At 44.7% G+C, this 25,517-nt stretch overlaps 1 protein-coding gene across 5 annotated transcripts; it reads right to left on the bottom strand.

Annotated features, from left to right (window-relative positions):
* Positions 1-412: 412 nt before the first annotated feature.
* arhgap27l (Rho GTPase activating protein 27, like) lies at positions 413-25,412 on the bottom strand. 5 transcript variants are annotated; one of them, XM_037088802.1, is made up of 22 exons: positions 25,286-25,412; positions 19,230-19,359; positions 17,969-18,939; positions 13,561-13,767; positions 12,815-12,994; positions 11,842-12,018; positions 11,691-11,759; positions 11,507-11,584; positions 11,322-11,408; positions 11,071-11,151; positions 9,969-10,034; positions 8,902-8,969; positions 8,727-8,814; positions 8,023-8,124; positions 7,837-7,935; positions 7,673-7,745; positions 6,783-6,902; positions 6,595-6,693; positions 6,446-6,523; positions 6,137-6,271; positions 4,351-4,456; positions 413-3,155 (listed from the first exon to the last, which is right to left on the bottom strand). In XM_037088802.1, exons 2-22 carry the CDS (start codon positions 19,258-19,260, stop codon positions 2,978-2,980), a joined length of 3,093 nt encoding a protein of 1,030 aa, XP_036944697.1. In that variant the 5' UTR covers positions 19,261-19,359; positions 25,286-25,412; the 3' UTR covers positions 413-2,977. The 5 variants fall into 5 exon arrangements, with proteins under 5 accessions (XP_036944697.1, XP_036944699.1, XP_036944700.1 ...); XM_037088804.1 differs by lacking the exon at positions 25,286-25,412 and adding an exon at positions 20,349-22,026; XM_037088805.1 differs by lacking the exon at positions 9,969-10,034.
* Positions 25,413-25,517: the final 105 nt, after the last annotated feature.

Genomic DNA, 25,517 nt, shown 5'->3' with positions numbered 1-25,517 from the left:
CAGTCCGGTTGGTTTAGGCAGAGAATGAAGGAAACATCATGTTGTGGGTTAAAGTATCTGGTTCTGTCTCCACAAACACAAAACAAATGTTGAAACTGTCTCCAACAGTCTCCACCTCCATGTGAACATGGTTACACTTTCAGTAGAAATGTTGATATGTTAGCTGGTGACACACACAAGTTTAAACATAAGAGGTTTGCAGAGACGTTGACAACACCTGAAGCTGATGGCTGGACGGTGGAGTAAAGCCGTGGTCGAGGGTTAGGGTTAGGGGCGCTGTGGTTTATACTGTTGTGAAGTCATCGAGAAATGAACTGGATTATTAAAGTGTTGATTGTTTGAGGTTTGTTGCCGAGGCTGCAGGTGGTGCAAGTGTGACAGAGGTGAGAACAAATCTAAAACCAACGAACACTGACGATCCGAAGATCAGCTTCATGTTTTATTAAAGGTCAGTAAAATACCCTCTTATGTACAGAGTTTCATCTGTAAATCTTCCATGGTAACTTTGTTCTATATCTGTAATACACATAAAGTCAATACCATAAAAACATACAGCATTGTACAGATTATCACTGGTAGAGTTTCTGGGTACAGCAGGGCACAAACAAAAGTAAAAATGTTCCTGTAAAATTCATCCTTTAAACATTTGAACACATGTGGAACGTCTCGGACATCATCTCAAAGCTGACTGCGATTTGAGGAAACGTTCCTGCAGGTCCTCTGAGAGTCAGACGCTTCAAATCAACACATCCAGCATGTGTTCAGCTCAGCACGACATGGAAGCAGTTTATAATTATGTCAGATGGGTCATGACTTCATGACCTGATGGTTCCTCACTGTACGCGTCTATTGATCCAGTGTTAAATACGTGTGAAACTTTAGTGAAACATGCTTGGTATTTACATATACTGACTTGGGACACTACTGCTCTGTGCAAATCTGTGTTTTCTAGTGTCAGTGAAAGCTGAAAACTGGTGGATACTGAGAATGAAACCACACGGAGATGTTTGAATTAAAAAAAAAAAAAATGTTGTAGAAGATCCAGAGTTCAGCTACACGTAGAAAGTTGTGGGACCGAACAGAGAGAAACCAGTCGGACACCTGAGAATGATCAGCATGCAAATCTATGACACATGCAGTGAGTCAATCAGCTAATCAATCAGAGTTTGTCACTTCCTGTGTTTGTTCCTTCCTCTGTGAACTTGCAGAAGAACTTCAGTGTTTTCTGGATTTGAACAATCTCTCATGTTGAGTTGAGTAATTCTTGTGACTCCAAAGAGTTTGTGTGATCTGGACACAGCTTTAAAGTGACAATCTGGACAGTTAATACATTTGATAAAATTGTTCTGAGCAGAAGCTAAATCACATCATATCCACTGTTCAAGCTAGAAGCTGAGTTCCAGAAGATTCCAACAGTGTTCCCTCAGAAAATATATAAAGCATTCTTGTCTTTAAGAAGAGAGAAGCACAAGAGAAGGTTCTAGAGATATTTTGTGTTTTTGAGGTGCCAATAAAGTGGAACACTTAGATTTCTCATCTTAAAACCAGTGCAGGGTTTAAAGTGGTTCCACAACAGCTTCTATCTGTTAGTTTTGGTGGTCGTGTAGCCAAAAATATTTCAGGTCCAACTACTTGTACACACCAAAATCCACAGGAAGTTATAGAAAGGGACAAAATGTTTGGTTCTAAAACTCTAGGAGGTTCCTCAATGATCTGGAACCTGTGTGGATAGTTCTGGGTTTAGGCTTTATTGAGGAAAAAAGTATGTGTGTTTCATTTGGTCTGCTGCCTTGAAAGTACAGTGATGGTTTCAAAGGTTCAGAAACGTCCAGGGTTGTAAATGGTTCCATTCAGGATCTAACTGTGTTGTCTCAGGCTTGGTAAGAGCATTTCATGTTGTCAGTGGTTCCAGGCCTAAAACATATAAGTCTATGTAGAATTCTCTTTCTTTTTAAAGCAGCAGATGATGTTTTGGTCCAGAGTTTTAGGAGGTTAGTGGGTTTTATTTTTGGACTGTTATTTTGAAACAACAGTGATGGTTTCATAGTTTCAGAATCAGTCCAAGGTTCCACGTATTTCCACTCAAGTTTTACCTGGATTATTTAAAGCAAAGTGGTTAGAGAGGGGTGTCATGGGGTTCCAGGATCCATTGCCCAAGAATTCACAAAAAATAAATAACAAAGAAAAAAACAAGAAGAGTTCCAGTCCAGAGGTCAACAAGATACTGGAACTTCTTTAGCTTTGGACATTGACTCAAGTTAAAAGTTTTACAACCAGTCCATGGTTCTAGATGGTTCCACTAGCGTTCTAGCTGGATCATTTCAGACTCAGTGGGTAGAGAAAGGTGTTGTGTAGCCTGGGGGTTCCAGGTTCTGCAACTGTAGCTTTAATGACTATAACATTTGGTAGAGATGAGTTTGGGTCCAGAGATTAACAAGGTTCTGGGAGGATCCAGAAGTTGTTTGTGTATAACAATGACTCAAGTTTAGAGTAAAAAAAAACAAAAAAAAAACAGTCTAATGTTCTATATGGTTTCACTAGGTTCAATATGTATCATCTCAGGCATAGTGGTTATAAATGGGCTTGGGAAAGTCTGCTGGGTCCAGTTGTGAGGTGATGATGTCTGGTTCCAGAGATCTGCAAGGTTCTAGTTGGATCTGGAATATATTAGAGAGTGCTTTTGGTTTCTAAGGTGCTGAGGAAAAACAAGATGTTCCATTTGATCTGTTGTCAAAACTGCTGTCAAAGGTTTCTAAACCAGTTCAGGATTCTAGGTGGTTCCATTCAAGTTCTACTTGGGTCATTTAGGCCGCAGTGGTTAAAAAGAGACATCATGTAGCCAGCAGGTTCAAGGATCAGTCCCTGTGAACCTGGGTTCAGGAGGAGGAGACATCGAGGTCCATGGTTCAAGGAGGTTCGAGGACACTTTGGAAGACTTTTGGCAGGTCTTGTGATGTTCTGGTCCCAGAGGTTCCCCCTAACTCTGGGAGAAGACAATATTGAAGGCGTTCAGCATGAGCTCCACTATCTGGCTCTGGAAGACCATGTGGATCGTCATGTTGGCTGACTCGGTCTGGGGGCGGAGCAACGTGGGGCCGAAGACGATGGCGATGCTCTGAACTGACATCCTGTTGGATTCCTTGTGCTCGACCACTCTGGACAGAGAAATTCAAGATCAGGAATTAATATCTTCACAGTATTGGACTGCCAACTGCAGCACTGTTGTCAGGTGTCTCTGTTCTGATTCAGATGAACTACACTAACATTTCAATGTCTCACACTCATGTTTATCACCTTCTGTTTACACCGTTATGACCACACTGTCTTTGACCTTACATCCTGTCTCGTTGTGGACTAAAGGTTTTTGTGACCACACTCCTGGTTTAACTAAAATGTCCTCCAGGTTGCACAAATACAAAGTATCCTAATTCCATTGAACAGACTCGATATAGATCAGCAACACACTGATGTTCAGGTGTAGTCAGACCAGATTTCAAAATAAGGCGCTCTCAGTGCCCTGATTTAAGTCAAGGCAAATTTTATTTATGTAGCCCAAAATCACAGATCACAATCCACCTGATGAGCTTTATAATCTGTACAGCATACAACACCCTCTGGACTTGGACTGCTGATTTGAATGACGAACAATTCCCAAAAAAGTCTCCATCAAAACATGGAACAACATGGAAGAAACCATAGAAACCACAGGAAGAGCCCGAGAGGGAAGATCACTCTTGTTACTTCTCTCATGTGTTAGCTCAAGTTGAGTAGATTTCTGTGAGAACAGATCTGAATGAGTTGAGACTAGTTCATCTGTTGTCATGGTCAGACGCAACGCGTTCTCTGTCTGTTGTTAATGTCATCTGTATTTGTTTTCAGACAGATAATCGATATAGATTATAGGGAGCAATTCAAGTTCAAAAGTTCATGCAAGATGACCACAGGACGAAGTTACAACAGTGGAGGACATCTTAAAGTTTGTCGCCAGTTTTTCTTGCTGATATTAGTGAAGAGAATTTTGCGTCCACATGAACATTATCACAACCTTCTCCACCGTCACCGTGTTTGTTTTTGTCAAAAACTCCTGAGTGGATATATTAATAACTTCCACAGCAACGTAAAAGACGTATGGAAGTTATTGTATTGCATCTATTTTCAGACGTAGGGTGGCATAAATCTGACACGAGTCTGACCCCCTCAGAAAACACCTCAGGATATCTGTCGACACATGTCAGTGTTTGAAGGTGACTTCACACTTCTGGCTCACTGTCACACGGTTTGTAAGTGTAGAAACCAGCTGTCTGTGTTTTGTGTTCATCCAGGCTGCAATCAGCCTCAGAGTGAACTCACCTGCGCAGGTGTTTGAAGAGCAGCTCCATTGTGTCGTGGTTGGGCAGAGGCAGAGAGCGAACCAGGTCCCTCATGTAGGAGACTCTCAGGTTGTAGTCTGGGACTTCTGCAGGGCGACAAACACAAACAGATAAACACTCACACCTTCATTTTTTCAGACATCATTGTAAATGATGCTTATCTTGGATCATGCCTGACTGTCCTTGGGTTCATGTTACTGGTCGGTTCTTTTCATTTCTTTAAAATTGATTACAAGCAAACTCCCACACAGTATGACTTGCCAAAAATAAATGTATTTGTGACGTTTCTGTACTAGACTTTCTCAACCACTGGTTGCATGTACATTGCAGACCAGGTCCACAATGGTTTCATCATCTGTGAACACCCACAGGCTCAGAATCAAGCATGACTGCAGTTAATCATTTGTGTTATAAACACAGGAGACAAAAGGTTACAGTTCACAACTGAAGGATAAGAAGATGTCCTTAGATTTGTCTCTTTTTTGGTTAGGGTTAGGGTTACAGCAGCGACCCAGTAGATACACATCGCAGCAGAGCCAGTGGAAGTACACACTTAGACTAGAGTGAAACCTATCAGCTCGGCTGCTGTGGCGGATCTGAGATGGACTGAACAAGAATCTAGTGGAATTAATGTTCACACTGTTGTCCTCTAAGGAATGATTGTTCCTCTTCAGCTCTAAGTGGACAGCAGAGTCTGACTCATTACTTATCACCCTCCTACAATGCAGGACTGAGTTCCCTCTGCAGACACCTTTTCACCCAACCATTCACCCACGGGCTCACCTAGAATCAGCAACCCACATGAAGGCCACAAGTGGTTCTAATGACTCTGAAACTCTGAGCTCAGACCTGTCCTTAACGGCTATGTAAGGACACTCCCACACCATGTAAGAATACTCACACACTATGTAAAGACACTCCCACACTATGTGAGGACACTCCCACACCATGTAAGAATACTCACACACTATATAAAGACACTCCCACACTATGTGAGGACACTCCCACACCATGTAAGAATACTCACACACTATGTAAAGACACTCCCACACTATGTGAGGACACTCCCACACCATGTAAGGATACTCCCACACTATATAAAGACACTCCCACACTATGTGAGGACACTCCCACACCATGTAAGAATACTCACACACTATGTAAAGACACTCCCACACTATGTGAGGACACTCCCACACCATGTAAGGATACTCCCACACTATATAAAGACACTCCCACACTATGTGAGGACACTCCCACACCATGTAAGAATACTCACACACTATGTAAAGACACTCCCACACTATGTGAGGACACTCCCACACCATGTAAGAATACTCACACACTATGTAAAGACACTCCCACACTATATAAGGACACTCCCACACTATGTAAAGACACTCCCACACTATGTAAGGACACTCCCACACTATGTGAGGACACTCCCGCACACAGCTGACTGGATGAATGCAAATTGCACTGGGCTCTCATTGGTTTTTGCTCCTTTATCCAGAATATGGTACTCAGTTTCTCTGTTAATTCTACACAAATTTCAGGTTGTGAATAAATGTGTGGGAAGACATAGTTCAGATCTAAAACCTGGCTAAAGAAATCTTCAGTTCAGTTCAGTCACAATCTTTTTCCTGTTTGACTGGACTGCATTGATTCTTTGGTGTAAATTTCAATTTAAGACAGAAATGTATGTCTCCACAAATCTTTCATAGCTGTGGTTTATGTGTTACGTGATGTGGGCTTTTTGTACTGACGGATGGCAGCAATGAACTTCTCGAAGCAGCTGAATGGAAACAGCGGCTCTGGAAGCTCCCGCAGGAACAGTTTGAGGGCTCCGGTGATCACATGGATCTCCTCCCACTGTCCGTCCTCCAGGTCCAGCTGCTCCTCTGCAGGGACAACAAAGACACAACCAAGATGAACCAGTCAGCTGCTAAAAGTGTGATTACAGCAGTCACATATACCAGGACATTGTCGACTTTATTTTACAAAACAGACTGAGACAGATGAATCCTGCTGTCTGCACTTCAGTAAGACTGTTTATCAGACAGACATACAGTTACCATGATCAGCTTTGTGTCGTAGTTTCTGGATCACGGCCAAGTTTCCGCTCACTCTGTAGATCCCGTCCACGTCCAGACCTGAACACACATTCAGCTGTTAGTCTGCTGTTCGTGTTTGTGTGTATTAAATGTGTGTGTGTTGTGTTCACCTCTCCTCTCCACTGCTCTGATGCACTTCTCAACAAACTTGGGGATGGTGTTGTTTTCTCTGTGACACAGTGTGTCCAGGTGACAGCCGAACACGTTATCTGAACAGGTGAAGGATATAAAAACATGGCGTCTTGAGTTTGACTGTAGCTCTCTGTGTGAGCGTCACTCAGCCTGACAGACAGCTCACCTCTGATGTAGCCTTTCTCTTTGACGCTCTGCAGCGTCGGCCTGCGCTGGAGGAAACGTCGCAGTTTGGTCCGAACTCGTCTCTGCTCGGAGTCAGCTGTTCCTGATGAGCCTCTGGTCGCTGAAACAGAGAAGAAGAAGAACATCTGAGCATGGCAGGAAGTACTGCTACACACTGTGAGGAGGAGTTCCTGCTTGATATCATTCATGTCAGTCATGTGGACTTCAGAAGAGTTGGTACCAAACAGAGATGTTGAAAGACGTCATTTACAAACGTTTTTTACAAGAACTCCTTCTCGGAGTTGTAACATTGTTGGACACATCTGGGATAATGTAGGAGCACAACACAACAACATATAGAACTAGAATGGCACTCAGCAGAGTGCAAACCTTCACCACAGCCAAATAGACTCCTTTACTTTAATTAAACCTGATTCAATATGAAATAAAACAGATTTAAATCCACTAAATCCAGGTTCTTATCAGGATCTGCATCGATAGTACTTGGTCATAGAAACCAGCCACCTAAATACACCACTTCATTTATCAAGATCCTAGAATGTGCAAAAACATCTTATTTCATAAGTCAACAAGAAAAACATTCCTGAATGTGTCCCTTTGTCCAGATCTGTGCCAAAAGTTAGTAGAGTCTATTCTGAGCCGAGACCGGTCCTCCATCCGGGTCTGTCTGTTACTAGTTTTTGTGTAATCTGTGTGACTGACCATTAAATGAAGTGACCAGCCCCTCTGTGTAATGAGGTTATTAAACCTGGACTCAGATCTCCTGCTGGTTCTGGAGCTTTCAGCAGCATCTTGATCTTCCTCTGATCACTGACTTTGCTCAGTTTTAATGGAGATGAATACAAAGTGTTACAGTGATTGTAGACTCACATGTCCTCTTCCTGTCTTTGTCCTCTTTGTCTGAAGCAGCTTCGTCCTCGTCCTCTGACAGATGATCCAAGTCCTGAAACACCCAGACTCAGTTCAACTGGTTCTTACTGTGTGTGTGTGTGTGTGTGTGTGTGTGTGTGTATGTGTGTGTGTGTGCGCGTCACCAGCTGTCTGATGGTGTCCTGGATCACTTTCAGCCAATCAGTGATGATGCTCTCTGTGTCGTACTGCATCAGGTACTCGCAGCCCTGACGAGTCTTCAGCTGCACACAAACACAAACACAAACACGCTGTGGTCACGTGCCGCACATGATGACATCAGACTGTAACCATGGCGACAGACAGCGTACCTCCAGAACGTTCTTCTTGGACGACTTGTCTTTGGAGGCCCAGCCCAGCGACGCTCCTCTCAGCTCCACCGTGTACTCTGGAATGATCTGAGACGATTTACTCTGAAGGACAGGAAGTCATCATCGTCATCATCGTTATCATCATCATCACTCATTACTCCACAACATTTATCTGATAACTTTAGTTACTAAATACTTTACAGATTACTTGCTGCATCCGAGCCTTTTTTAAATGAAAGTATTTCGTCATCAGTCAGATGAAACAGTGACTCTGATCAACAATTTATTAAATTCAACAAAAGTAAAATAAGAAAATGAATTATTTTATTAATGAATATTTGTTTACACTTGCTTCTGTGTTTATTGACAGCACCTTTGTTTTTCTCCTATTAATGTACTTTCATCATTCATTTCTAAATGAGTTCATTTATTGATTTATTTATTAATCTGCAAAGTGCAACGAGAGAACACAAAAATAAAAAACAGAAATAAATATTGAACACAGACGAAATAAAAAACTAAAATGAAAAGTAAAATCATTATGCATTTAATGACTCATCATTTATTAACTGTGACATTTGATTATTTATATTAATGTGCAGTCCTCCATAATTCTGAGGATTAATTAGAGGAATTATTTGTGATTTATGATATTTAATCAGCTCAGTGATGTTAAACCCAGGCAGAGCTCCTCTGGTTCTTACAGCGTTCCCAGTGGGAGCCGATTTGGGGTCTTTGTGGAAGGTGAGGATCCCCCCGTGGAGGACGGTCCACGACTGAGTCCAGTTCTTCCTGTCAACAACAACAACAACAACACTGACCAACGTGTCGCGTGACGAGAAACGTAAAGGAAAGAAAAACATCAACAGCTCAACTCACCTGATCTTTTTTCCGCCATCAACTATTTTGGTCTTATTGAGGATTCCTGCTTTCTCCAGCAGATGGCACTGCACACACGCACACACACGCACACACACGCACACGCGCACACACACACACAGGTGAGTTCTCAGGTTTCTTCAAAGCTTTGAAATGTGGGAGTGGTGTGTGTGTGTGTGTGTGTGTGTGTGTGTGTGTGTGTGTGTGTGTGCGTGTGTGTGTGCGTGTGCGTGTGTGCATATGCGTGTGTGCGTGTACCTGCAGCTCAAACATATTCTGAATCTACCTGAAGCTTTCTTCACAGCCTCTCTCTTATTTTATTGATCAGTCTTTTCGTTCCTGACCACAGAAACAAACACCTACTCAGCGCTTTTACTTTAGAACCTCCTGAAGGGACCAGAACACTGTTGTCCAGAACCTCACAATCTTCTTTCAGCACCCACTAGATCCTCCTCAGTGGTCTTAGAAAGTCCTGAAAAACCTCTGGGGTATCACCAGGAGTGCTTTGAGGCCCAATGAAGACAACTGAAAGATCCACAAGGTCCTAGAGACCAGACCACCAGAACCACCATCAGAACCACCAGTAAGACACTCAGCAGGACCATCACCAGAGCCAGAGCAGAGCTTCAGTCGTGTTAGTACTCGTCATGAACAAATGGTTAGTGGAGGCACATGGAGCACCTCGCTGGTCCTGTAGCGCCTCCTGCAGGCCTCAGTGTTCATCACGGCCACATCTGGACTTTATATGATAATAACAACATGATGACGACTTGCTGTGATCTGAGCCAAAGTGTTGGACGCGTCCTTTAAGGCTGTTCTGATACATCCAGACTACAGCTATAACACTGATGGCAGGCAGCAGGAGGCGCCGTCCATCTCAAGGTTCCCTCACATCACCAGTTAGTGTTTCAGAAAAATCATGTTAGTTTGATTCTCTGTGTTAGAATTAAAGTTTGTTAAAACTAAGCTGCTGTAACGGAAGACAACCACCAGAGACCTGAGCCAGTTCTGGTCTGTGACCGACAACCCAACAGACACCCAGCAGCCAATCAGGGGCCGGGACCTACATGCTGCTGGTGGGAGCCTGAGCTCCGGTCGGACAGGTTCCTCCTCAGTCTGGTCCTGTCAGAGAGCTTGATGAGGAGAACAGCATGAATGACTGAGGTGAAACAGACTGAGACAGAGAGACAGGTGTGAGACAGGTGTGAGACAGGTGTGAGACAGATGTGAGACAGATGTGAGACAGGTGAGAGACAGATGTGAGACAGGTGTGAGACAGGTGAGAGACAGGTGTGAGACAGGTGAGAGACAGATGTGAGACAGGTGTGAGACAGGTGAGAGACAGATGTGAGACAGGTGTGAGACAGGTGAGAGACAGGTGTGAGACAGGTGAGAGACAGATGTGAGACAGATGTGAGACAGGTGAGAGACAGATGTGAGACAGATGTGAGACAGGTGTGAGACAGATGTGAGACAGGTGAGAGACAGATGTGAGACAGGTGTGAGACAGGTGAGAGACAGGTGTGAGACAGGTGAGAGACAGATGTGAGACAGATGTGAGACAGGTGAGAGACAGATGTGAGACAGATGTGAGACAGGTGTGAGACAGGTGAGAGACAGGTGTGAGACAGGTGAGAGACAGATGTGAGACAGATGTGAGACAGGTGTGAGACAGGTGAGAGACAGGTGTGAGACAGGTGAGAGACAGATGTGAGACAGATGTGAGACAGGTGAGAGACAGATGTGAGACAGATGTGAGACAGGTGAGAGACAGATGTGAGACAGGTGTGAGACAGGTGAGAGACAGATGTGAGACAGGTGAGAGACAGATGTGAGACAGATGTGAGACAGGTGAGAGACAGATGTGAGACAGGTGTGAGACAGGTGAGAGACAGATGTGAGACAGGTGTGAGACAGGTGAGAGACAGGTGTGAGACAGGTGAGAGACAGATGTGAGACAGATGTGAGACAGGTGTGAGACAGGTGAGAGACAGGTGTGAGACAGGTGAGAGACAGGTGTGAGACAGATGTGAGACAGATGTGAGACAGGTGAGAGACAGATGTGAGACAGGTGAGAGACAGGTGTGAGACAGATGTGAGACAGATGTGAGACAGGTGAGAGACAGATGTGAGACAGGTGTCAGACAGGTGTGAGACAGGTGAGTGTACCTGGGGACTGTCAGGAGACTGTCTTCTGTTGGACAGGTCAGTGAAGTCAGAGACGTTCCTCCGGTGGCTCGGCGAGAACGTCTGTAACAAACAGCAGGTTTGAAGTTTCTACAGAAGCCTGCGAGTCCAAACAGATGTTGTGCTTTTTATCTGGTTTTGTCTCATCAGCTGATCGATCCTTCAGTTTCGTTCTAAGTGACCTTCTTCTCTTTCACAACTCATCCTGTGTTTGTTCTGTGGGTTCCACTCACGTCTTCGGCCACGCTGTGTCTCCAGTTCCTGATCTGCACCGTCGACACCTCCTCAGAAACTCCATTTCCCATCAGCCTTTGGGGCAACTGTGGTGCAATCAATGAATTAATTATTGATGAATTAGGTCTGACTCACTGAAAACTGACTGATTGATTGACTGATCAATAAGTATTTGATTGATTACCTCCTGCGGCCTCCACTGGGAGCCGTGTCCATCCTTGATGTCCAGCTGAGCTCTGGGAATCACGAGTTGCTGAGGATTCTGGGAGAAAAAACAGGAAGCGAATTCAAACATAAAATCCGCGTGATCCTCGTGTGTGTGTGTGTGTGTGTGTGTGTGTGTGTGTGTGTGTGTGTGTGTGTGGTACCATTGCGAAGACAGCGTCCATGTTGTTGTTGTGGAGCTGCACAGGATAATCCTCCTCCGGCAGCGGAGGCTTCGGTTCAATCAGAAACAGCAGTTATTAAAGATAATTCACAGTTTGTAATCAGATTACAGATCTGTTGTCCTGGACATACCGGGCCGTCGTCACGCCTCCTGCTGGCTGTAGATCCTGGGGGTGAGGAGGGGGAGGAGGGGGAGGAGGAGGGGGACGGAGGTTCTGGTGCGACCCATGATGTCGCTCCTGATGCGGGGTTGTAGTAGTAAAACCTCCCTGAGACTTCGTCCACCAGCTGCTCCCAACCACCAGAACCCTGACAGGAAGTGACACTGGTGAGTGACACGGTGACATCATGACATCACAGTGTCACAATCTACACTTTAATTCTATTCAGGCTGTTGTAATGTGTTGAGAGTCACACTGTCATTATTTTACAGCATTATATTCATACTGAGGCTAATTAAGATGAATTAGAATGTTTACATCAGCTCAGCATTACACACGATCATCTGTTAGCAGATCGCTCCAACTGTTAGCCTGGTTAAATAATAATATATATTAAATATAGCAAATACAATAAGTAAACTCATGTTGGTCTGTGTCCAACCAGCAGCAGTCGGTTTGTTTCAAACTTATCATTTGACTGTTTTACTGAATTAAACCGTTTGTTGACTTTAACTGTTTATCTTCAGACAGTGTTCTGATATTCCTCTGAGAACAGCTGGTTTACTCACTGATGGAGACAGTTTGTGTTATTACCTCATTAATATTGTCAATATTAAAATTCTGACTTCAGATTTCTTCTCTCAAACTATGTAATGCTCCTTTAACCTTTAACTTTCTCTAGTTACTCCTGATTCAAACTGATTCTATCAGCTGATCTTTCCAACCTTTGTCTTGTTTAGTTTACACACACATATGATAACTAGACAAATTAATCAACTGTCAGTTTATGCCTATCGTTTTTTTTAATCAAGTCTTAATTAATGTACACTTATTTTGAAGTGTTCCTGTTTTATGTTTAGGTGCTGATGAAGTAAAGTCAGGTTAAAGGTCAAGTGAAGGTGTCACTGTCTTCAGTCCCGTGACTGAGTCCAGGTGTTTGTTACCTGAGAGGAGGCGGGGGAGAGCAGGGGGGAGGGGGAGATCATCTGCTCCCCCTCGCTCGCCCTGGACCGGTCCATGTCTCGAGCAGGCGGGGGTGGGGGGCCGTGTGGGTCGGTCCAGGTGGTCTGTCTGGTTACAGGATGGAAGTAAAACACCTTCCCGCTGTCCTGGTCCGTGTGCACCTGGACGGGTCGACGGACACAGACCGTGTTTAAACATCACACAGAGGTGGTGCGTTCAGGAGCAGTCGGACAGGAAGGTTCCTCTGTAACATGTGAGCTTCATCTGTTCATTTGATCACACTGAAACACACCTGAACCGCTCTGATGACGCCTCATTAAACTTTAATTACATCAGTGAGTGTCAGTGACATGGAGAGACGCCGCCGCCGAGACGGATTCAATACGACCACATGTGAGAGGTCGACAGAAATACGGTGACTGAAGTGTGAACATGAGAGAGGAACGAGTGAAACATGCGGCTGCGATCTAACTGATCACTACAATAAAATAACATGTCATCATTTTCAGTCCTTTCAGTCTTAGAAATGATCTTTTTGGACTGACACATTTGCTGTCCTCTGTCCTCATTCCCACCGTCTCTCTACAGTCCTTCAGCTTTAATAACGGACGCCGCTTCATCTCCTGTCAGGCCTCAGATCAGCTGCTGTCAGCTGTTCTGTCTAAACTGTCGCTGTCACTGACCTCAACACATACCTGGGCTTCCCAACTATCAGAGGTCACCTCACCTGCCATCCATCCTGCGGGCTGAGCGGGGAGGCGGGGCTTATCATCCCAGCAGACGAGGAGACGGAAGGTGGGGGTGGGTGGTCTGTAGCTGAGGGGGCGTGGTCCAGAGGAGGCAATGAGGGGAGGGCGGAGCCAGAGACGGACGCCTTTTTCAGACTGGAGATGTTAGCGTAGATGGGCGAGTTAGGGTTGAGTGAGATGTGATCCTAAAGACAGACAGAGAGAGACAGAGAGGGTTAGAACTGATATTTAAAGGGACAGTTCAACAGAGACCAGCTTCATTCTCCTGCTGGTCTCTGATTGGGTGTCATCACCGAACATTATGTTCAGGGTCAAGTGACTTGTGATAAACAGACGCCTCTGGAACAGAAAATATAAATTAATGTTGGTGAGCGGCCGTGGTATCAGACGGTCAATCTGCTGTGGGTCAGGTGGTTCTGGTGACGGGCAGCTTGTCTCTTCATACACTGCATGTTGCTGTTCACCCAGAGATGCTGATCGGAACTTCTGTTCTTAGTCTTTAACGACAGAACCATGGAGGACTTGTGGCCCACTTCACGTGCTGCTACAGTAACAGAATCTGTACGTTACTGCTCGTCTCAGCTGCAGCTCACGTCTCTGTTCACAGAGCAGCTGCTGGTTTGTTCATCGTTTCAGTGACGGATGTTCAGAACTCGTTCTGTGAAGAGTTTCTGTGTGAATGTGTTCTGGAGAAACGTCTTGTCTCTTCCTCATTAACAGAAATGTTTGTTTCTGGGTGGAGTGAGCTGCTGCCTGACAGGAAGAGCTCCTCCTCTGTTTTATAAACACACACACACACAGTAAAACAACAAACATGCAGCGGCTGAGATTTAAACTGAAAACATGAGACTGATGATTTTGTCTCGTTTACAAGTTTCCATCCCTTAAATTCCATAAGTTGAATGTAAATAATAAACACATCAGGTTCATGTGGACATCTGCATTAAATGAATATAATCACTCAACATGAACAACTTGTATATATAAATAAATTATACGATATAGATTTTCACCTCGTTCTGTTCAAAGTAAAGATGAAGACATCACATCATCCGTTTCAGAGCTTCTGAGCAAATCTGTCTTCGTGTGACCAAAATCAGAAGTTTGTTTTGTCGTGTGTAACTTAAGTAAATGATTTAAATCCTTCAGTGTGGAGACACAGTGAGGAACTTCCTGTCAGCTGACTGCAAATCAGCTGTTCCTCTCAATCAATCACTCTGTTCTAATCTATAATTCATGTTAATGTGGACCTCTGCAGCCTCACACAGCAGCGCTCAGTGACTGTTTCCATTCAAAACTCCATTTGGTTTCTGATCGTTTTTAGAAAAAAACTTCACCTGTAGAACAAATAGAACCAGTGAGGACTTACCCATAATGCCTCTCTCTATCTTCTTCAGAGTTTAAGTCACAAAGTTTGTAATCTGTCTGATACTGAAGTTGTCAGACTGCAGCTCACTGCTAGCAGACGCTCCGCCCCCTGTCTCTCTGCTACCGGATGCCCCACCCCCCGTTTCTCTGCTACCGGATGCCCCGCCCCCTGCCCGACAGCTGGGGTATAACCACACTCCCTGTCCGTTGATTGGCTGTCTGGATATTAGTAATTTCTTTAACTTCACCGCCTCGTCAATGACTCTATAGATACAATGTCTTCAAGGATTCCAGGAACATTTTCGAGGGCCCACTGGACTCCCTGAACATCCCCAGGGATGAAGATCCTTTACTCCTGGAACCTTTAGGGACACCTTGAGCTTAAACAATAACGCCAAGTGTGTTTTAATGTTGGTCAATCAGAGCAGCAGAGTGTTTATGAGCTGATCTGACGTCTGTGACCAGAGTGAAGACAACTGCTGCCCCCTGCGGGTCTGTGCTGACTGTTACAAGAAGAAGAAGAAGAAGAAGAAGAAGAAGAAGAAGAAGAAGAAGAAGAAGAAGAAGAAGAAGAAGAAGAAGACACACTTGAACCACACCGGTGAGCTGTGAGAGCACCATGAGCGTCTCAGCCAGTGGCATCATTAGTCCAATTTTAGGGGCCTAATGAAGTTTTCTTAAGCCCCCCTAAATAATACGGTGTTTTATAAAAAAAAAACAAAAACATTCTTTTATTTAGATTTTTTTCCAAACAGTGCCAACAAATTCCATATAAAGTGGTGAGAATATGAGTTTAAATAAATAATCATATAACCTGTCATTATTCACTTAAATATGATCATAAATCCGTCAGTGTCCCTTCACTTCATAGTGTGAGGTAGAGAGCCCTTCAGTGCGTCGTTGTCCTGTCCATTCCACTTGTTCATATAGAGAACGCCCTCATCACTTAAAGTCCAGGCCATGTTTTCCCTGCGACCTTGTTTACACTCAGCACCTGCAGCATGTGTACCCTGAAGCACACAGAGAGACTAGAACAGCAGAAGAGTGGAGAAGATTTAAGAAAGTTTTTTAAGAAAGTATTCATCACTGCTGCTAGTAACAGTTAGTTAGCTCCGCCCCCCACTAACAGCAGAAAGTCCCATGGAATTAATAAACCAAGTGCTCCCTGTCTGACAAATACAAACCTAGCTTGCACACTAGAGACAACCTCTGCACACATCTTTGTTGTTTCACGGTCAAAAGTTACATTCCAGCTCTAAAAGAACGCTGCTGCTTAGCTAGTTTATAGAGTTCAGTGTCCACTCTTCTTCCTTTCAGGGCATCAGCTGTTTTTCACTTTACACATAGATGCTGTAGCAACTAATAATGTAATAATGGCTCATAATGTAATAATTTCAATGTAATAAAAGTTCATAATGTAATAAAATCATGGACGCATAACGTAATAAGGGCTCTTAATGTAATAACTTATTACACTGATGTTGAATACATGATACAAGCAGCATCATTTTCCATCTTCTATACTGATCAATTGATACTAAAGTGTGTTAAGTATAGTCACACAGAGGTGCAATGATGATAATGCAACACTTTTCTCACTATATGAGCTGTTATTACTTTATAAGTGGTATCAATAAGGCTGTTAATGCAATAATTTATTAAATTATGCACAAAGCCCTTATAACGTTATGCGTCCGTGATTTTATAACATTATAAGCAGATTATTACATTATTAGTTGCTACACCTTGAAACAGGAGCTGAGCTCATTCAAATATGATTATCATCAGTGGATAATAATGATAATAATAATACCCTAATAATAATCACTCCACCACCCCAAGTGACCTGTAGGAGTCAGGGCAGAGGGGCACAGGGAGAGAGGGGAGAGACCTCTACTGGAAAGGTGAGTCTAAAGGATTTCACAGGATAGAGTGATAAATAATTTCTCAGTCTTTGTTAGCTGTTTGTGAAATTTGTGCTTGCGTGCTGCGTTCGCTCACATCCTGTACATCTGCTGGGGCCAAGCCTCCCCTGTCCTCAAAACCAAGTGATGCCCCTGGTCTCAGCTCCAGGACCACCTGCTCAGGTGAACCTCCTCTCCTGTCGTCCAGTGTAATCAACACTTCAGCCAATCAGGAAAGACCCTCAGGACTTTATGACTGACCTCAGACCAGAACCCACATTTTCTGATTTTAAGACTGGACTCAATCTCAGCGTCAGGTTACTCTGGTTGTTCCTCTCTCATCCTGCAGGTGTCGCTGCAGCATCATCCTCTCCCAGTTTCCTGTCTGACCCTGAACACATCCTGCCAGCTGTGACATCACTATATCCTGCTGACCTCATCACATCCTGCTGTGACATCACCATCAGCACACACACACACACACACACACACACACACACACACACACACACACACACACACACACACACACCTATACAATCTACATGAGCTTAATGTTTACTTTTGAATGATGTGAATAATTAGACAGTAGAAAGTGTAATGATGCCGAATGAAATAATTTCAATAATCAAAATGAAAGAAAAGAAAACATCAACAGTTGAATGAATAAAACTGAGGTTGAGCTGAGGAGGGTGTGGAGGAGGTCAAAGGTCAAAGACAAACAGGAAACAGCTTCTCTTCTCTCCTCTTCACTTCCTGTGTGGACGCTGCAGGAAGTGAGACGCTGGACAAGGCTTTTATTTTGTAAACCTGCAGCCTGACTGAACAACAGTTCCTGTCCTGCTGACAGCGTCTGTGTTCACACGCTTTGATTAATGATGATTAATCAGCCGCCATCAGACCAAACATGAAACTGTGAGCAGATCAGACACAACAACAGAGCCACCAGAGCCACACGAGAAGAAGAAGGAGAAGGAGAAGAACAACAACAAGACACGTACTTGAACTTCAAGCTGATTTTAAAAAATGTATATTTTTAGGATCTGAGCAATTAATTTTTTGCCAAGAAGATTTTTGACAACAACACACACTAAGGAGGCCTCAGGTGTCTTACCTGTGTAGGGGGCGGGGCCGGGGCCGGCAAAGGTTCAGGTGGCACTCCAGGACTCACTCTTCCTCCAACCAGAGTGTCCAGGTCCAGGTTCAGGTCCTGGATGGACTCGTAGATGTGGTTCGACTCTCCCTCCTTTAGTGAATCCTCCTCGCCGGTGCTCTCCTCCACGCTGATCTCCTCCTCCAGGCTGATCTCCTCCTCCAACTCCATCGGGGACTCCTGGTTGTCATGGTGACCTGTGGATGGCGAGCTGGGGAGCTCATTGTGAGGGGGGACCATGGGGACAACAGGGACCACCGGAGTCTCCACAGGGATGGGCTGGGTCTGGGTCCGGGTGGTGGAGATGGGGTCTGCTGGACTGAAACTGGGAACTCGATGTTTCCCAGAGTGGTCATCCAGGAGCCCCAGGTGCTTTTTACTCAGACAGTCATCAGACATGTTTGTAGTCCCATCAGTGGTTATGGTCCCCGTCTCTGCAGGAGCAGCTGAAAGGTTGCTGGAGTGACGTGATGTCGGTGCCACCAGAGGCAACAGGTCATGGAAGTCCAGTGGGACTCCAAATGTAGACATGCGGTTCTCGGCCTTGCGGTATCCAGTGGAGGCATCCGGTCTGAGCCGGATCGTCACCTCGTCCCCTGGTTTGCTTTTAGTCCCACTGGATTCCTCCAGAGTCTTTGGGACAGGGACAGGGACAGGGACAGGAGCTGGGACTGGGGAAGCCACAGGTAGCACCACTGGATCAGGACTGGTTGGATCAGCAAAGTCCAGAGGGGAGGGGAAGTCTGACGGCAGCTCCTTGACATACTTGGCGGGGATGTAGAAGGGTTTGGAGTTTTGGTCGCTCTGGACCTGCCACCAGTGGTCATTGGTTTTGGCCAGCAGAACATAGCGTTCATTGGGTTTGATGGAGACCAGCGCCCCGTCCCGATCCTGGTACTCATACTGGAACTCCACCAGAACCAGACCCAGACCTGAAGTGACCCAAACCAGATCAGAGGATCAGAGGAAATGATGATGAACAGAGTTATATCAAAGATCAAATGTTAATGCTTATGCTAAATGCTAACTCAACTACAACTGCTGCTGCTGATGACATCATCTGATGACATCACTTCTCTTACTATCATTACTAATACTGCTAAGTGCTTCTTATTTAACTGCTATTTCGCTATCACTGCTAACATAACTGCTATGATGCTACTGATGCTAATGTTACTCCTGCTGTCGATCCATTCAGGACTGATCTTGGCCACTGACTCACCTCTGCCAAGCATGGTGGAGGTCGTTGCCATGGTGATGGCTCTAGGCTTCTCAGGCCCCACCGCCCTCGGGTAGATGGGCAAGTTGTACTGAAGGTGAAAGGTCAGAGGTCACACCAGATCATCACCCCCCTGAAAGAGAGAAAAATCACATGAGAGCAGATTCAACAAGTCCTCACAAACACGTAGCAGCTTGTCTGATCATCCAGCAGCTAGCTTAGCATTAGCCTCAGCTGGTCACATCCTCAAGTTCTAATGTAAGCAGAACCAGTGATACCACCTTTATTATTCCACTCATTCTGCTTCCCTTTCAAACCCTGGAGCCTACATTACCTACAATGCAACTCAGACAGTGTGACATCACTGGAAGTAGTTTTTCAGATTCCTCCGGAGATATTAAAGTCTTTAAACTGCTTCACATCTGCAGGAGAACTGCTGTAAACAAACTGTACCGTGGAGAAACACTTTAACATGATGTCACGACAGCTTCAACATAAACATGTTCAGTAAAAACACAGTTTAAAGGTCCATCGGTTAGCCACAGGCTAACAGCTAACCTTCATGTTTCAGAGATTGTTGACGTGTTTCTGTCTGAGTATTTATTCACACATTAAACTGTCCTCAGATCTGTGACATCATATGTATTATTCTGTGACATCACGTGACCTGCTTCCTCTCCTCTGATTGGATCTCAACATTAACTTTAAACAAGCTCAGACGTGTTGGACTGAAGCTGCAGATCAACGTTAGAGAAGAACGTGGAGACGAGAGTCGGAACACTTCAGTCTGTTTTAATGTCCAGTTGAACGTTTGAATGTTTTCTGTGTGACTGTTCTGGTTGTGACAGTGGATCAGAACCAGCCTCAGTGTAAACAGCTGCTCGCACACAAACACAGGAATGACAGTTATGTGTTTCTCTGCTTCTTCTTGTCAGAACAAGTTAGACTACAAATTAGCTGCTGGCGCTAATGCTATCCCTCATGCTTCTCCCTCGTGTGTTCCTGTCGTCTCACACCTGTCCGGCTGTAACTCACATGATGTGCAGCAGCAGGTCTGTGGAGTCGACGGGTGGAGCCAATCGCTCACCTGTAAAGTTTCAGTATGATAAGATTCACACTCACCTCTCTGCTTCTCTCATCAACTCTGCGCTCAAAGCCAAAGGAAATGGAGGTTCAGCCTCAGAGAGACAACACTCTGCTCAGAGTCCGCCCACTCCTCAGGTAGAAGGGGCGGGGCTTAACAAAGGCATTCCCTGCTCAGGTGGAAACCTGCCTTTCATCAGTGGGTCAGGTAACATGTTTCAAAGAGCTGCAGTGAACAGATCCTCACTGGGAGGCCGTCTGTCTCTGACGCTCATGTTTCTGAATGTTGACATCAATTCACAACATTTTGAAACATTTTACATGACAGTAGATGGAAACTGACCAGCAGCATGTCGCAGGTCAGCAGTCACATCAGCTGCAGTTGACCACAGTGAGGAGAGGAAGAGGGACACGGAGTCACCAGACTCCCTTAACAAATGTCTCAGTTTAGTGAGTTGTTGAGTTGGAGACACTTTATAAACTCTGTGAAACTTTGTCTCTGTCTCATTCTGCATTATTTGGACCTTCTTCACTTTAGGAGGCGCTGCAGCCTCCTGCATCCCTGGATCCTCCTCCTCCTCCTCCTCCTCCTCCTCCTCCTCCTCCTCCACATTCAGATGTGGATAACTGATTTGATTTGAAGGACTTGTTGTCTCTCTCAGCAGCTCTCAGACGACCTTTTGATCTGCCCTGTTGTAATGCATCTGTGTGCTGCTGTTTGTCCAGGGGGGTATTCCAGAAGGGTTTTGTGAAAACTCTGAGTTTGTTAACCCTGAGATGAGAGAAACTCTGAGTTTTCAGTTCCAGAAAGAGAGGTAAGTTAAACTCTGGGTCTGTTACTGCGGTAACTTACTCTGTGAACATAACCTGTTGGCAGGTTTACCTGAAGAAACCCTGAGTCTGACGGAGCTGTCTGACAGCGGCTGTCCTTTCCTTCTCAGTCTGATCATGTTGAAGCAGAAATAATTCACAAAGTTTTACACCAGGAGGAGAATTTAGATTCATTTAGATGAGCTCTCACTCCCTGACGAGGACTGAACCGGACAGCAGTCCGTCATTTATATTCTCCAGCCGCACAACGAATATCAGGCTGCACGTCATCGTACTCTCAGATCTGAACAATCCTCTTAGGTTTTTTGTTCACTTTGCAGGTTAATCAATCACCTTCCAGCAGCCAGAAAAAGAGAATTAACTCACCTTTCATTTGGCTTTCTCTATTTCCCACAGATAACTACAAAAGTAACCATCAGTAGAGCCTATTGTATTTTTTCCAACAACGTCATTTCAAAGTCCGTGTTTCTAGTTTGCTGCCACATTGAGTATAAGATGAAATGACTTCAGTCTGTAGACAGTCAGTGTGTGTCTGCCTCTAATGTTGGACCTGGGTGACGCCCTCAGGATCAGCTCCTCTGGTCGCCCAGCGACCTGACTCAGGATCAGCTCCTCTGGTCGCCCAGCGACCTGACTCAGGATCAGCTCCTCTGGTCGCCCAGCGACCTGACTCAGGATCAGCTCCTCTGGTCGCTCAGCGACCTGACTCAGGATCAGCTCCTCTGCCATGAGCACCACTTCATGTTCAACTACTTAGCAGGATGTTAGGACACACTACTACAAGTTAAAATATCCACTGAATAAACTTTTACTTTGTTTAATATGTGAAATAAAACCAAAGTGAGGAGCCATCGTGAGACTGTTTTTATATTTCATTTTCAGCTGATTTGAATTAAATGAAATAGCCTAAAATGAAATAAAACAAAACACTGAACAACATTCAACCACTTCCTCAAAGGCTAATATAAAATACAGTGATGTTAAATCCAAAATGAAAAGACGACCGCATCTAAAACTCTGCCAGTGATTTTTATTACGGCTGCAGCTATGTTTCCCCAGAAAATGTCTGCTTCCTGTTGTCTTCCCTGTTGCCATGGTGAATCACAGTATCGGAGCTCCATTGATGATGGCTTTTTACTAGTCGTCAGGCACGAGCTCAAATCATAGTTAACATACTCAGAGTCGACTTACCCAACTCAGATCAGCTGTTCTGGAACTGAAAACTCAGAGTTTCACTACACAGGGTAAGTCAACTCAGAGTTCAGGGTTAGAGTCAGAGTTTGTTGAACCTCCTTTCTGGAGTTCCCCCCAGGTCTCCTTCAAAAAGAGACAGAAAAGGCGATCAAACAAACATGTGATGATCGTAAAGACCATGATGCTTTGCTGTAAGTTAAACCAGCCAACATGATAGGAAAGAGCTAAACGTTAGCAAGTTTGGCTCTAAAATAAAGTTTAGCATAAAGGTTCTGAATACTTCTACCAACACTGACACACACACACTCACACACACACACACACACAGAACAATAGCAGGAGGCTGATCTCAGGCCTGTTCTGTTTACAGAGGGAAGTGTCTGCTCTTCCTGTCTGCCTTAAGCTCCGCCCACATGACCATCTAGACTCCACCCCTCCGTGACATCACACCCTGCTGTGTGAGTGTGTATGTGTGTGTGTTTCCTGTCTTTGTAAAGGAACAATAGTGTGACAGCAGTAGATTCAGATGAGGCTGAGCAGAAGTTTCACTCTGTGTCCTTTTACCTGAATGATCATCAATAACTAATCAATATATTTGATCAGTTCTGTTTCTGTATCGCTGTATGTCAGAGTTTGAACTTAGCTGCTGTTCACGTGACGCTGCTCTGGAGCTCCACAGTGAGTCATCGAGACTCAAACCCTCTACAGCAGAACTGGACATGTTCACTGTGTCGAACCGGGTCGAACCGGGTCGAACTGAGCCGTACGTGTTTCGAAAAGCCCCAGCTGATGATGTAGCAGCAATGCTAACCTCTGCCTCTCTCGTTGGTCATCACATCTAAGCCACGGCCACAGCTACCAGACAACCAATCAGCAGACACACACAGTGGTGGAGGCCTTGCTACTCAGCACATTATAGATAATCATTAAACTTCTGATCAATAAATTAATTTGTAGAATCAAATCTCCCTGTTTGTTGTGTTTGTGTTGATCTGATGCAGTGAAACCTGCTCTGACTCACACACACCTGAGCCAGGTGAGCCAGGTGTGTGTGAGAGCCTGAGGAGCTGGAATGCAGCCGACCCCCCCCCTTCTCTGAGCCACACCCACCCTACCAGGAATGTAACACGCACACACATACACACGCACACACACGCACACACACACACACACTCACCTCGCAGTGACCACAGAACTGAAGTGTGTGAGAAAATAAACCAAGCAGAGCCGTCAATCATTAAACCGAGGTTGAGGCTTTGTGGCCGGACACGCCCCGTCGACCAATCAGAAGAGACAAAGAATTTAAAGGAGCATTTCACAGAAAACAGACTGTGAGGATCGGAATCAGGAGCCACACCCACCATGTGTCATGTGGCACCATAAACACAACAGCCAACCTTTACCCTCAGTGTGAGCGCTGGGTGTGGTGACACACACACACACACACACACACACAGAACAGAAATAACTGAGTTTAAATCATAACCCATTTGGTGGCGGACTCCGCCTCCTGCAGCTGAACTTTAACAGGAATGTTTGGAGGAGCTCTGAGTCCGACCACACCGACTGTTTATGTTTATCACTCTGTCTGTTTACACCACACACACGAATACTGCGCTCTGATTGGCTGTCAGCTGACTGTTCAAAGCAGGTATCAAAGAGTTCAGGTGATCTGTTCAAAAACCCTCAAGACCTCATTAAGAACTCCTGGAAACTCTCTTCCACCTGCTCAAGGACCTCTACCACCTCCTCAAGGACCGTTACAGCCTCCCCAAGGACCTCACCTTGCTCTAATTTCTACACCTATTCAAGGACCTCTAAAATCAAATCAAGGACTTCAACAGCATCCGATCTTCAAGGACCTCTATGACCTGTTCAAGGTCCTCTGAAAGCACACAGCACCTAAACAAGATGCTCAAGGATCTCTAAAACCTCATCTTCAAGGACCTCTGTACCAGGCTCAAGGACATCAACAAAATCTTTAATGATCTCAGCAATCGCCCAATTGTCATCTTTAACCTCCTCAAGGAACTCAACACTCATGAAGGACCTTAACACTCAAATCAAGATCTTCTTCAACCTGCTCAGGGACCACTGCAGCATCTTCCAGGACCACTAACCTGTTCAAGGACCTCTGAAAACACCTAAAAGACCCTCGAACCCCACTCAAGGATCTCAAGGATCTCAAGCAGCTCCTAAAATGTTGTTTTAAAAAGGTTTATTTTCATAATGATATTTTTGTACTTTTAATCAAGTGGAAAATTAAACACAGTATTTGTACAAAATGTTCTGTTAGTAAAAGTTCTGATGAGTAAGTCCACGTTTCAAATATGTAAATAACACATTTACAATAAATTACTTTTAGAGTAAACAAGAACTCGACCTCAGTGTTTATACTGATGATACAAACATTTGGACTTAAATCTGAGCTGCACAAAAATAAATATTCTCAACAAAATTTTAACTTCTTGCTCTTCTGTAAAAATTGTTGCAGCTGTTTCACTTCGAACAATCGAGGCAAAAGTCACAACACAGAGTCTGTGTGAAACACACCCGGTGACACATTCCTGCCAACACACACACACACACACACACACACACACACACACACACACACACACACACACACACTCTTCTTAACCAAAAGTCAGTTCTTAACCCTGAAATAAAACGGTCCCCATAATGCAGGTGTTCCAAAAGCCTGACGTCCCCTCAACGTAGCTTTACCAGAACAACTTTTTCTACATTTTGCAGTAAAACAAGTTTTTGAAGTTTTACGTTCACACACACACACACACACACAAACACACACAGTCACACATACACACACACAGTCACACACACACAATCAGAACAGCAATAAAAATGTGGAAAAGTTCTGAGTTCAACTTAATCCATGGACAGACAGACACACACACACACACACACAGATGATAGTTAGTTGTGTTTACCGGCAGTCAGAGTCGGATCCAACCATCCTGCTCTTTGTGTTTTTTTCTCTTCTATTCCTGAAGGGGCGAGTCCAAATCACAGAAACAGGTTCCTCTCTCTCTCTCTCTCTCTCTCTCTCGCTCGCCCCTCCCTGTCCTGCCAGTCTCAGCTTGTTGCACCCCCCCACCACAGTTTACTTCCTGTTTGACAGAAGAGGACCGTCGGACCTGCAGCTCTCTGTGTGGACCGGCG

The sequence above is a fragment of the Acanthopagrus latus genome, chromosome 23 (genome assembly GCF_904848185.1).
Source record: "Acanthopagrus latus isolate v.2019 chromosome 23, fAcaLat1.1, whole genome shotgun sequence".
In the NCBI taxonomy this organism is placed as follows: Eukaryota; Metazoa; Chordata; class Actinopteri; order Spariformes; family Sparidae; genus Acanthopagrus; species Acanthopagrus latus.
The sequence above is the reverse complement of the archived record's forward strand: the minus strand, read 5'-3'. Positions and strand labels throughout refer to the sequence as shown.